Source organism: Protopterus annectens, chromosome 17.part0 (assembly GCF_019279795.1).
Source record: "Protopterus annectens isolate FY-2018-M chromosome 17.part0, PAN1.0, whole genome shotgun sequence".
Classification (NCBI taxonomy): Eukaryota; Metazoa; Chordata; order Ceratodontiformes; family Protopteridae; genus Protopterus; species Protopterus annectens.
Window position 1 is genome coordinate 496,643,726 of NC_056751.1, and position 12,835 is coordinate 496,656,560.

A 12,835-nucleotide genomic window follows, 5' to 3' on the forward strand; every position below is an offset into this window, starting at 1 on the left:
GGAATGGAAATCAAATCAGAAATAGATAAAAAATCAGGTAGCAACTGAATGTGCCAAAAAAGAAAAGAAAGAATATAAGGTGAAGGACCGATGAGAAGGCAAGAAATGTGGAAAATGCATAAATATAGTTGCAAGTATAGAAAACTTCTGGAAGAACATCATGTTGATCAGGATTGAATGCAGGAATGGTTAAGGAGAGGTGAATTCAAACCAACAGATGAAAGGGTAATATTGGCAGCCCAAGATAGTGGGCTACGTGCACATTGGTTTACAAAGTCCATTGAACATGTGGGAAAAACAGACAAATGTAGGTTTTGTAAAAGAGAATTGGAAACAGTTGTGAACCTTGTTGCTGGTTTTGACATACTAATGACAAAAGGATTGTGTACTGAAAGGCATAATAACATGGCAAATCTGTTGCACTAAGGATTGTGCAAACATTATGCTACAGAAGTTGCTGAAAAAAGACTGGAAACATATGCCATAAAGCATCATAGAAAATGATGAAGTCTACATCACATGGGATCACCATTTACCAACAGTTCAAAAGATAGATGATAGAAAACTGGATATAGTGGTCCATGAAAAGAAGATAAAAGTAATATTGATAATTGTAATTGCCATACCCAGTGACTACAGTGTCTTAGGTACAGAGAGAGACAAAGTCATAAAATATGAGGATATGCAGGCAGAAATGAGAGCAATGTGGAAGAAAGATACCCAGACAGTTCCAATAGTAGGAGATGCAATGGAGCATATAAAAAGAAAACTTACAATCATATTTAGAGACATTTCCAATACATGTAACCCCATACAAATTGCAGGAGTAATGTTGGGCACATTGCGGGTGTTGCGAAGAGCACTTCTGGCTGACATCAAAGACTGAAACAATATTAAATTCATTAACTTTAATTCTACTTTGACTTGAGAATGGGATCCATTTCCATCGGTATGAGAAACCCAAAAGACGTGGAGAAATTAAAAAAAAAAAAAAAAGAAAGTAAATTCAGACACCTGGAATGGGAACAGAACATACAACCTTGTTATCTTCCAGCATCAAAGATAAAGTGCTACCCGCTTATCCTGTGATGCAGTCATTGCAAAAATAATCATGAGAATATGAAATAATATAAGAAATTCCCAGTCAGATCCATAACTAGGGCAAGGTGAATAGATCATCTGCCCTAGGTGCAGGCTATTAAGCAAAAAGATTTGCAGGCATCAATGAGATGTGGGTACAGTACGTACATTTACGGTTTTAGTTGTGTGCTAGTAACTGTAGCAAAATAGTTGCTATGACTTGATACAGTTGTATCCAGCATATTACTATAGTTACAGATTTTTGATCTTCAAGTTTGAGTTGAAGGGGGGTGACAATTTGAGGAACTGCTGAGGCTACCAGATGATCTAGCCAAGGCTCTTTTCCCAGTTATAGCAAAACAACAAAATGAAAGTTGAAAATTGAATTGTAACATGTATTGCTGAAACTAATCAACTTTTACAGAATAAAATTAATGTTAAATGTGAATTAACATTCATTTCCACATTGCCTTAAACAGTATGCAAAATATTCACAGTTATGAGAAGAAAGAAAATTAAAACACTGCAAAGAAGTTTTTTTTTTTATTATTATTTTAGAATTGTTTGAGTTTCTTCACATTCTGCTCTTCTTCAGTCCAGCCTTGAGTTCATCAGTAAATTTCCTGATGTTTCCCAACATTATGAGTCTAACAATACATAAAATATTTCACTCTATTTACACAAACAATATAACCTTTGCATATTAGACATTCCAGACTAGGTATGTGTACTTAATACCAGGTTACATAACAATGATTATTAACCTGGTTTGTGACTATCCTGTGCTATAATTCATAGAATATTGTCAAAATACAATATATTATTAGAGCACAACAGTGAACAACAGCATTTTTGTTATATTCCTGAACTGTATTACATATTCTAATATAGCATATCAAGCAAAAATCTTCTTATGAAAATAATGAACATGAGGGTTTAAAACTGCAAGGATAGCACATTTCTTGTAAAAATGTCATCAGGTTCATCATGTGAGTCTTTTCCTTTGGCACACCATTAAACCACAGTAAAACACCTCCTGTGAAACCTTGTTCATTAACAAGACCATGCATTGCTCTGTCAGTTTTGGGGACATCAATGTCCAGTCACTGCTTACTGTAGGAGAAGCAGTTAGTGTTCTTACCAAATAGGTACAAAGGAGAGGTAAGTATAGCACAGTTAAACAGTCATTGTAAAAGTGATAAGTTATGAAGTGTACATTGATCGGGAAGGGGCAGAGAAAAAGTCCCTCTTAACAGATTCAAAGAAGTGCTGTACTTTGAAATGCAGGTGATGGTATGACAGGTAATGATATTGAATTATGCCTTCAGATATATGCAAATGCCAGACTTTTTGTGTCAGATTCAAAAAATGCACAAAACAGCTGAATGTTCCCTAGCATCAAGCTGCTCAGCCTATGACTAACTGTAAATTGCACTTGTAATGAGGGTGCTGACTAAAGCATTCATAAATATTTAGAATGTTCAACAAAGTGTGCTTCTCCATTAAGCGAATTAGCTTCAGCATTGTTTGCTGAGCTTCTCGTTGCCCTTATCAGTTTGAAGTTTTTGATTTTAGTTATGTTAGGTAAAGAGGCACATCCGCAGTATGACTATCTAACTTAAATATATTTTATTTTAGCTTCACAGTATCTGCATTCCCTTTTGTAAACCAGAAACTTACCCAATTGTCAAAGCCATCAAATGCCTCTCCAGCATTCTTGGTGTGAAAAACTGAATTCCAAATGACAAAATGAGGAATTTGTTTTATTTGGTAACCATGTAAACCCACTACTCACAATTGCCTCTTTTCAGGTGACCCACAAGTACTTTTTAGTTAACTGAAGTGCTTAAAGTTAGAGAACATCCACATGTAGGTAGATGGAATAAAACTTATAACTTCAAGATGAATATGTTTTCCCTAGTTTGGCTTAAAGCACAAACAACGCACTCAGTGTCACAATCTGTTTAAACACAACAGAAACATTTTTTGGTATCTGCCATGTTAGCTTGAAGTGAGCTATAAGCTTTTTCTGCAGTCCAACAAAAGCTTTTTATAATCTGGTCCACTACACTTTTCAGAAATAACGTCTTTTAACTATCTCTAAAGTGTTATGCCTACAGTTTAAATAAAGAACTGTTGACCTGGAGCCCCTAGAACTGTGGAGTTAATGCACAAGTTCAATAAAACAATGTGTGTAATTAAGTCACCAATGGACTCCACTGATACAAACTTCACTGCTTCTATGATCTACCTACACAATACATTTTAGTTTGTTTTAACATTAAGAGGGGACAGATGTACTGGTTTTGGATAAGACTTTGATTACTATTTCAGCATACAGATGGCGATCTTACAACACTGAAAAAGATTTGCTGATATAAGCCTCTGCTTTTATAATCTCTCTCAGCACTCAGAAGAAGTGAACATGGCTTCACAGCTACTAGGTTCCTCAGACATATATTGTCTAAGAGGAATTCCACTTTATATGGCAATACTTCATTCTATAACCCTACAAAATGTCGCAAATTTTTCTCCTTTCTGGCACTGCATAGTGTAAGGCAAACTGAAAGAGATTTTTGTTTGCCATGCAGGAGGGGTAAAACCACTTTAATGTTCAGCAAAAAAAAAAAGAAAAATACAGCTTTTCTTAAAGTTACATAAGGAAAAGTATTGACATACTTCACAAAATGAACTAGCATCTCTGTGTACTGATGAATTCATGATTGCTGTGATATGCAACAAGGAGAAAATGGAAGTGTGGCCATGATACTGTGATAAAGCAGCAGAAGAAAAATGGCAGCCTTTTGTTTGCTAGATAAACAAATAGAAATAAGCAAACTCAAGATACAACTCTCTGTACCATCACTCTTTGAATCTGTAAATCAGCCCACTAATTTTCCCTTCCCTTTTTTTTTTTTTTGCAACAGAGATGCATGGTTAGGCAAAGTACTAATATAAAATGCAGAGCAGAGTGAAACAATCAAATCTCTTCCAGAGAACAGAAAAAAGCACATCCTGGAAAGTAAGTGCCACCCAGAAGAGTCACAGTAAAATCAATGTTATATTTCAGTATGGAATGTTGATTTCAGTAATGTACATTTTAAGCAATTAAAATAGCTTTAGAAATTAGAATACAGTCTGTATATGAAAACATTTTGAATGGTAGCAACATGGGGCGAGAATAACCTATGTGAAGCCCAAATAAAAATATTCTAGTATTTGTATAAACAAATCCTTCAACAAAAGCATCACAAATATATTGGTGCTCTCTATAAGCTAATTACTGAAGCATATATATTGTTGAATACACAACAGGCTGTCTTTTGTTTTATTACACCAGTAAGTTCACATCTCCTTGCTTCATTTCTTGCTTGCTTATAATGTAGAGTAATGCTGTGTCATGTTTTTCCTTGCAAGCTGCATAAAGTTATCTCAAAAGCCATTTACATGCAATAATATCTTACCATCATATTTTGGCACTGTTTTTTCCCTAAGGAATCTAAAACATTTGGAAAAAGTCATCACTGAGTCCACCAAGGAATACTTCATGAAGTCAAGGGCCATTTCAGAAAGCTGATAGACTCAATGCCTATAAAAAAGCATTGAAATCTCAACCAACAAGCCTTGAAATGACAAAACAGACCAATGGCACAAGTCACCAGAGACTGCTTTGGGTGCACAAATACAGAGGTACATCAGGTTAGTATCCTTAGAAAATAAGACAGCACAATACAAAAAAATAAGCTAGGAACTTGATATAATCTGTACATAAAATAGCTTTAAACTCTACAATGATGAAAGGATTGAGTGAAAGAAAATACCCCCATAACAAAGTGTAGATAGCAAAAGTATCCCTCAGTGGCACAAAACTGACAGACATTAACAAAAAATGGTTCTGTATCCTTCTAACAATTTGGAAGACATTCTTTTTTGTTCACATGTTTAAAACATCTCTTTCCTGAAAAGGAAAGATCAAGCAGCGAATTAGACAGCCCTTAAAAACACTGCTATTTGCAGATGCTTGGAGCGAGACACAAAACACTCCCTTAGAAATACTCCACAATACATATCTGTATCCCTGACGTGGCACTGTGAGTAACAGAAAAAAGTATTTCACCTATAATGATGGATGAACATCTATGAAATAATGCAGAAAGTAGAAAGAGTGTTTCACAAATGTTCCTTCTCATTGGCTCTGCCATGCTTGCTCATGGCATCTACAGTTAACTTTCAGATGAATTACATATTTTGTGGCACTGAAGACCAGCTAGGTACTCCACGGTCCCCACTTTGTTCCTTATGTCAAGTCAGTTTTAGCAAATGTATATTAAAATAATTATGTTACTGCTAGGATTAAAAATAACACAGTAGCCTTGGCAAATTACACTTATACACTAGACCATGTAATTTCCTACACAAACTGCACAGCATCTAGGCTGTGGGGTTGACACATCACATTGCATTGGCTTTATGTTTCACATGAGCACATTTGACTGTCAGCTGCAGTTTGTTACATGGCCTTGGACATTACTGAACTTAAAAAATTTATATTTCAGGCAGGGATACCTTCTTCAAAAAAGCAGCAATTAAAAAAAAATGACCACTAAAACAAATGTTTCAGAGAGGGTCAGCATTCAACCAAAAAAGTAATTTTAAGTGAAAATGCCTAATGCATCATTTATTTATAAATCAGAAAGGAGTAGCTGTTTCCCTTTAACTTAAATAGACTGCACAGAAATAAAACTAAGTTACTTAATATATAGGCACTAGCAAAACAGACTGCAAAAAGCCATTGGTGCCATAGGTGTATCAAAATTGTCTTGCTCTCTCTCTTTTCTAAATAACAAAAAAGACATTAACAGCAAAGACAGTAAAAACCTTTCAGTGCACAGGGGTAACAAAATAATTTCTTTCTCTTCTTATTTTATTATTCATAGGTCTTTCTTACCCCATATTGCACAATACATACCTGTTTCTAGTGAAGGCACAAAGGCCAAAGCATGCAGTGACACAATGATATGACATCTTCATGAAATGCTGTAGTCAACATCAATGTACCTGTCTAAATTTCATAATTATGAATACGTTTCAGCAACTTTCCAAATTATAACTGCAGCCTTCCAGTAAAGCATAAAAAGTGTCTTGTCCTTTTTGCAATGACTACATTTTACTTTGAGGTATAATGCAGTTTTTCTCTGCTTTGTGATGGGATTTTGCTGCATTTTTTTCACATTTCTTAGTAAAACTTAGCTGAAAATCAAAAAACTGAAAAACATGATGCTGTAAGAACTGCATAAACAGTGGCTTGTAGGCCACCCATACATTTCCAGTTCAACATCTCTGAGTAGTGTTAACTGAATATGTTCATCACATACCCCATGACTTTCCCCAACACAGACATAGCACAATGACATATGTCAATCACTGTCACTTTAGTCTCACTCAGAGGCACATTATGCAAATATATAAACAAAGAAATTGAAAAAAAGAATCCTAAAGTAGAATGGTCTGATGCTCATATTTATTTAAATAAAAACTTCAGCAATTTTCAATAACTGAAGAATTGTATAAATCTCCAGAAGATTACCCTAGATTTTGAGACTCTATTCACAATTCTATGAAAAGAAATAAATTAATGTAGGGACTTTGGAGTCAGGCCAATATCCGACAGGTATCTACTGAATGGACTACATTTAAGTGAAGAACTTGGAAAGCTAACTATTCTCTGAAGCCTACAAAATTTCAGGTCATAAGGCCTCTCCTTTACTTGAATCAGAGCTTGTGTGTTACACACCCAAATGAACTCTGCAAAAGCACTATCGTTTAAAAACATAAAGACAAAAGAGTAATGAAAAAGATGGTATCTCTAACTTTAGATTCAGACAGGCTGTGGCAACTGTGAAGCAATACTACATGCTAAAACCCATATCACTTGGAAAATGGATGCCATGAGATACTTTAAAATCATTTCTGTACTTAGAGATCAGTCAGTATAGGTTTCTGTTTATTTACATTTCTTTATGTCTATCTGTCCACCTCTCTGAATGTTATCTCACAGTGTATGTAATATATTCACTTTTAAAATGGATTGCCTATTTAGTGCAATACTGTATTAAGGAAACGGCAGATAGATTAACTAAATCATTATCTTTTAACTAATGGTTGAAGTGATTTAAGGATATGTTCAAATTGAAGTAAGTCTTTATCTTTTAACCACAGGCTGAGCTAATTTAAGGATATTTTCAAATTAAATTTAAAAAAAGGCAAAATGCTCTCTCACTCATTCATTATGTGTACAACATGAATGGAATAGCCAAACAGAGTTCTAAAAGAACCATCTTATAAAACCTTGTGCTTCTTATCAGGTAGCTATTTCTTGCATTTCCCTGACAGGAAACATTACCAGTGGAACACTTTGTAGATATAGTTTTCTGGATATCCTTACAACTGAGAGGTTAACCTTAATTAGTGAACTTGGTGAAATGTGACATGTCAAAAACAATGTGATATAGGCATATATGCATAATCACATACGCGGTTTGTATGTGTGTAATATAAACAGACATATAAATAAGTAGTGGAATGCATATATGTATGTATAGTAAGTTGCGCAATTTTCTTAAAATGATTACACACATCGAGAATAATACTGGCCTTATTCTTAACTCCAAGCATATCTCCCCTGAAAATGTATTATTTTAATTCACTAGCGTTTATAATAGAATAGGGTTTACAATACAACCTGGTTGCTAATTAAGATATTCACGATCTGTTTTAGTTGTCTGAGCTTTGTGTGCCCCCAGTAAATAGTTAATGAAAATTTAAATAGAGTGAAAACATAAATAAGACATTAAGAGTAAATACACAGTCACTAAGCTGTCTGCCAGATGTAGAGATGATATACATCGTTACAGTGTAAGAGTCCATCTGACCAAGCAGAATATTCCAAAATTAATGTAATGGAATTTTTTGTAAATGAGAATTTATGTGTGAAGATGCAGTACTATTACAACATGTTATGGACTGTTTTTCTGGAATAAAACTGTATGACTTAATTTTCAGGCAGTGGATTCTCATTAAAAACAATATTGACATTGTATATGCATGTGTCACAGAATCTCTCTCTCTCTCTCTCACACACACACACACACACACACACACACACACACACACAAGCTCATATAGAAACACTAAAGCTATCCTTGTATATTACAACTTTAATGTTCTCAGCAGTTGCTAGGCTTCATCACTCTTGAACACTAAAAGTAGACATTTGTGTCACAATGCAACAATTCATTGCATACTAATGGCTGCTGTGAGACTATGTAAAATATAGGAAAGTTTTAATTTCTCATTAGTACTTACATTTTCATGTACCCATTTTTGCTGCAAATAAAGCATCCTTTCTTATGCATGTTATTATAAACTTTGCCTAATGTGTTCATCAATTCTACCACCATTCTTAAACTGGTGAGTGAAAACATTTTTTCTAGATTACCCGCTGGCCAGTACTATATTATAATGGTTTTGTGGTGCTCTTCAAGTAGTAATTTACATCCATGTTGTCTGTTGGACAGTGCTGTATTTCCACACATAACTGTTTAGCCATATCTATACATGGAGTAAGCCTAGAATGTTCCCATTGACCCAACATGTAGCTGTTAATGTAGGCCTCTGTGTGGAAAGTAACAGCTGAGGTAGTTATTATGACAACATTAGATGAGACATTTTTATAACATTTTAAACCATCAATTAGCCCCTAAAGAAGACATCAGTTTTATCAAGGTTTAATACAGTTCTATTGCATACACACACACTTGCGCACAAGACATGCACTTTCAGTACCATCACACTAACTGAGTGTGTGTGTGTGTGGGGGGGGGGGGTTGTGTGTGTATGTATATACATATCTATATAGTTATATACAGATATATTCTTTCACAAATATTGTACACATTATGCATGCATACATCTGAAATTTTCAGGCTTCACTGTAATAGCAGTGAAAACATTTATGCCAAACAGCTCCTCTCGCTTGCCTGACTACTAAAGTTTGATACTTTGATTCTATGGATCTAAGCAAATATACGAAAGACTCCATTTGGGTAGAACACAAAGAAAGCATTGCTAATCTGTTTCTATGCTACAATCTGTATTATGGCTAGCAACTTTAAAGCCAAGTCTTCCTTTCCTAAGGAGCTAGTTTCAGATCTTTCTAGCACTTTTTGCTTGGCAATATATTCATTTAGCAGTACTGATACTGCAACTGATTAACAGCTCCAACCACAGCCTGCTAACTCCCTCTGAGGGACACACTTCTTTTTCATGGCAGACCCAGCATGACAACGTTTGCATCCCTCCCTGACAAAATTCTATAACAGCATCCACTTTCTGTTCCATGTCTGCCCATAGCTATGCAAGCAGGCCTGCTGCTGGACTATTTGCATTGGAGCCTGGGTTAAATCCTTTGTCCACTAGCTGAATTGAAGCTGGTGAGTAGAACTTGGATTAAAACACTGTGCAGTTTTCCTATTTTTTTTTTAAATGTAGTACATTCAAGTTCCATGATGAATGTTTACAGCAAAGTTTTTTCAGAAGTTAACCATATAGTCCTTAATCACCTTTCCAGAAATCGCTTCAGAGCTCTTTCAATATTCATTCTGTGTCCCACTCTGGTTACACCCAAGTCAATATAGTCCTCTTTTGTTAGAGAGGGAAGGTGTGTTCCATCTATCTCATTGTCCAGGAAATGCTCTTTGTGCTCCCCTAAGTTGAGATAATCCAGCCAGTCTGCAACATCGAACTTTGTCCAAAAATGCAAGGGTTTTGATGCGAAAGGCTTATCAGTGGGTGGAGGCAGGAAGTGTGTAGGAGATAGGGATCGGCTCCCTGATGTGAATGAAGAAAATGGGTCTCCTCCAGATGTTGGGGATCCTCGGAGATCAAACATTCCACCATACACTGGAGGTGAGGGCAAAATGGGCAAGGAAGAGGGACGGGGGTTTGGGCTAATCTTACGTTCTGTGGGAGGTGTAGAGGGACTTGGGGCCCGCCTCAGGCCTGGACGGATATCAAAGTCAACAGTTTTGGGGTGCTTTGGACTTGTTAGAGGGGACTTGGGCCAGTTCTGGAAAAAGCTGCTTACAGGTTTCGGTGAAGTCAAGGATGGAGACAAATCATCAGAGGTCCTACAAATAAGAAAACAAACATGTTTGTAATCGTACCTTATGCCTGCTGCTAGCTCTTACATTTTCACAAGAGTAATGATCTAATTGTCTTAAATCATAAAATCACTGGACCTTCACTTTAGGCAACTACAGTTTCTATACTGCAGCTTAAATTAGTAGTGAGATTAGTTACTGGTTTACAATATACTGGTGAACAATATTCATCCATGCAGATGGTAGTGGGTTGGAGTACACAGGATAGTGAATGCAATATAAATTCACCATGTATTCAATTTGTCTTAGATAAAGTGGCATATTTTGGCAGATAAGAATATGTTCTTTTTTGTATGTTTCCCAGTATACCTTCTGTAGCTGATAAACAGGTGACTAAGAGCCGATGATCACCAACAGGCAGTATCCTAGAGTCTACATGGCTGTTAGTTAAACCCTGTTTTACATGCCAGTATTTTGTTATTCAGTATTAGTTACGCATCACACTGCCCACCTTCTGCTTCCAATGTATTAAGCCACATAACTAACTGGCAACCATTTATTAACTCATTTTTACTGCATCAACATATTTTTGGTCAATGGAATTGAATAGAACTGACCAATAGATGGCTTACAATTTAAAGGCCATCCCCTGTAGAATGCTCCAGAGAATAACAAATGAGCTTTATTATTTTTATTTTCAGTGAAGCATTATAGTTTGCCTTTCTCTGTTTGTGTAACATAGTTATGATCACTCATCACAGATGCCTAAAGTAATGGCTATTTTAATAGATTTCAGGCAGACAAATGTGGTAGTAGAAATGTGTTGCTCTGCCTTCATATTATGCTTATTTCAAGACCAGTTTATGTAGATGCTCTGCCTACAAAAATGTTTATAAAAAACTACAAAAAAAAGAAAGACAGTGTTCCTTGTACAATAGTTCGGCAATATATTCTTTGTTACATGTTTTTATTATCAATGACAGCTGTTTTAAAGGCTGTGCAGTTTATATGATGTAACCTCGTTTACTATTAATTCCTTGACCAGTTTTATAATCAAAAGACATCTTAAAAAGAAAATAAGTTCTGAATGGCTAAAGGAAGTGTTAGATCAGGAAGACTTTCATGAAAGTATTATTCCAGTTAAACAGATGGGCATTTTGGAAAACAGTTTAATGTAAAATATTTTGCTGATAAACATTGTTTTATAAATGAAGCACTTAAGCACTTCTTTACCTTGTTTTTTCTGCATCCAAAGATCAATCTCAGAAACTGTCTGACAACCAATGCTTTGTTCATCAAAATACCAGAGACAGACAGGAATTTCAGATCTATTGCACAGAGTTTTACCTTTGTAAATTTTCTGTATTTTGGTATTTCCCTTTAGAAATACTTTATTGAAAACAGTATGAAATAGCTACTGAAACATATCTACAGTGCTGCATTAAATACTTTTCCATAAGATAGACTTGTTTTTTTTTTTTTTTTTTTTTTTTTATCTAGAAGAAAATCTACAGGGGTACTCAGAAAGAAGTGTTTGTACTGCTGTAGCTGAATTAGCATGGTAAGTCCAACACGCAGGAAGGGGGCAATTCAGAGACACTAGTAGCATGGCCATGCTAGTGGGAAAACTGCTTTGTATAAATCTGATAAAAATGATTGTATAATGGTATGTAAATGAGTATCAACAAGCTAAAAAGAGCCATCATATATGCAGATGACAAGGTCAAGCATAGTTCATAATTCTGAAATATATTCCATTTCTGAGATAAGCTGTACTGAATAGCTTATCTGACTGCCTTCATGTCTCAGTAAACCAGTGTATCACTTGTGCTTGGATGCAAGATACAGAATCTTTAGCTGGTCAATAAGTGTTAGTGCCTGTTTTGGAAGCTAATGTCTTTGAAGGTTCATTCCACTACCTTTCTTATCACATACATGCCTGTTAGAGACTAACAGACCATCACCTCCATGACTGTGACACAGTAAAATACTACTACATGGGCAGAGGCGTAGTTGGCCAGAGGCATAATTCAATTACTTCTATACATGTGCCATCCTCACACTAAATTAAGGGGGATGCATAGAGAGGCTCTCCCAATGAATATGAAGTCTTCTGTACCATGACTCATCCTTTTTATGAGGACCATTCTGTTTGTAACTGGGGACATGCTAGGAGTTCCGCAGGCCTCTGTCTTGTGGGTTTTATACCAGCTCCTAGATGCGATGTTGATGCATGCGGAGGAGTATATATTTCCACTAACAGCTAAGGAGAATCAATGCATTCCATGATATACACCTTTTCTCTGAGGTCCTAGGAGCCACCGATGCACCCATGTTACGATCATGTCACACACCCTCTCTGTATGACCTCCATTATAACAACCATAAGGTCTTCAACTCCAGTAACTGCCATATGGTGTACAGTGCACTGGTTATTATATGCAATGTGCCAAGTTTCCTACATCTAGCAAACCTGCAACTTATATTAGCATTTCATGTGCAGGAATTTTCTTCAGGGTCATCCAGTAGGTAGGAGAACACATTGCAACCATGAAGGTCCATTTTCTTGAACATAGTAAGCAGGCAACTCACAA

General features: G+C 35.8%; 1 protein-coding gene across 1 annotated transcript in view; it reads right to left on the minus strand.

Annotated features, from left to right (window-relative positions):
* Positions 1-1,610: 1,610 nt before the first annotated feature.
* SHANK1 (SH3 and multiple ankyrin repeat domains 1) overlaps positions 1,611-12,835 on the minus strand; it is a 3,668,399-nt gene continuing 3,657,174 nt past the window's right edge. Inside the window, exon 26 of the mRNA XM_044059396.1 lies at positions 1,611-10,268. Within this exon, the coding sequence (XP_043915331.1) occupies positions 9,698-10,268 (571 nt within the window). The 3' untranslated portion in view covers positions 1,611-9,697. The remainder of the gene's footprint in view (positions 10,269-12,835) is intronic.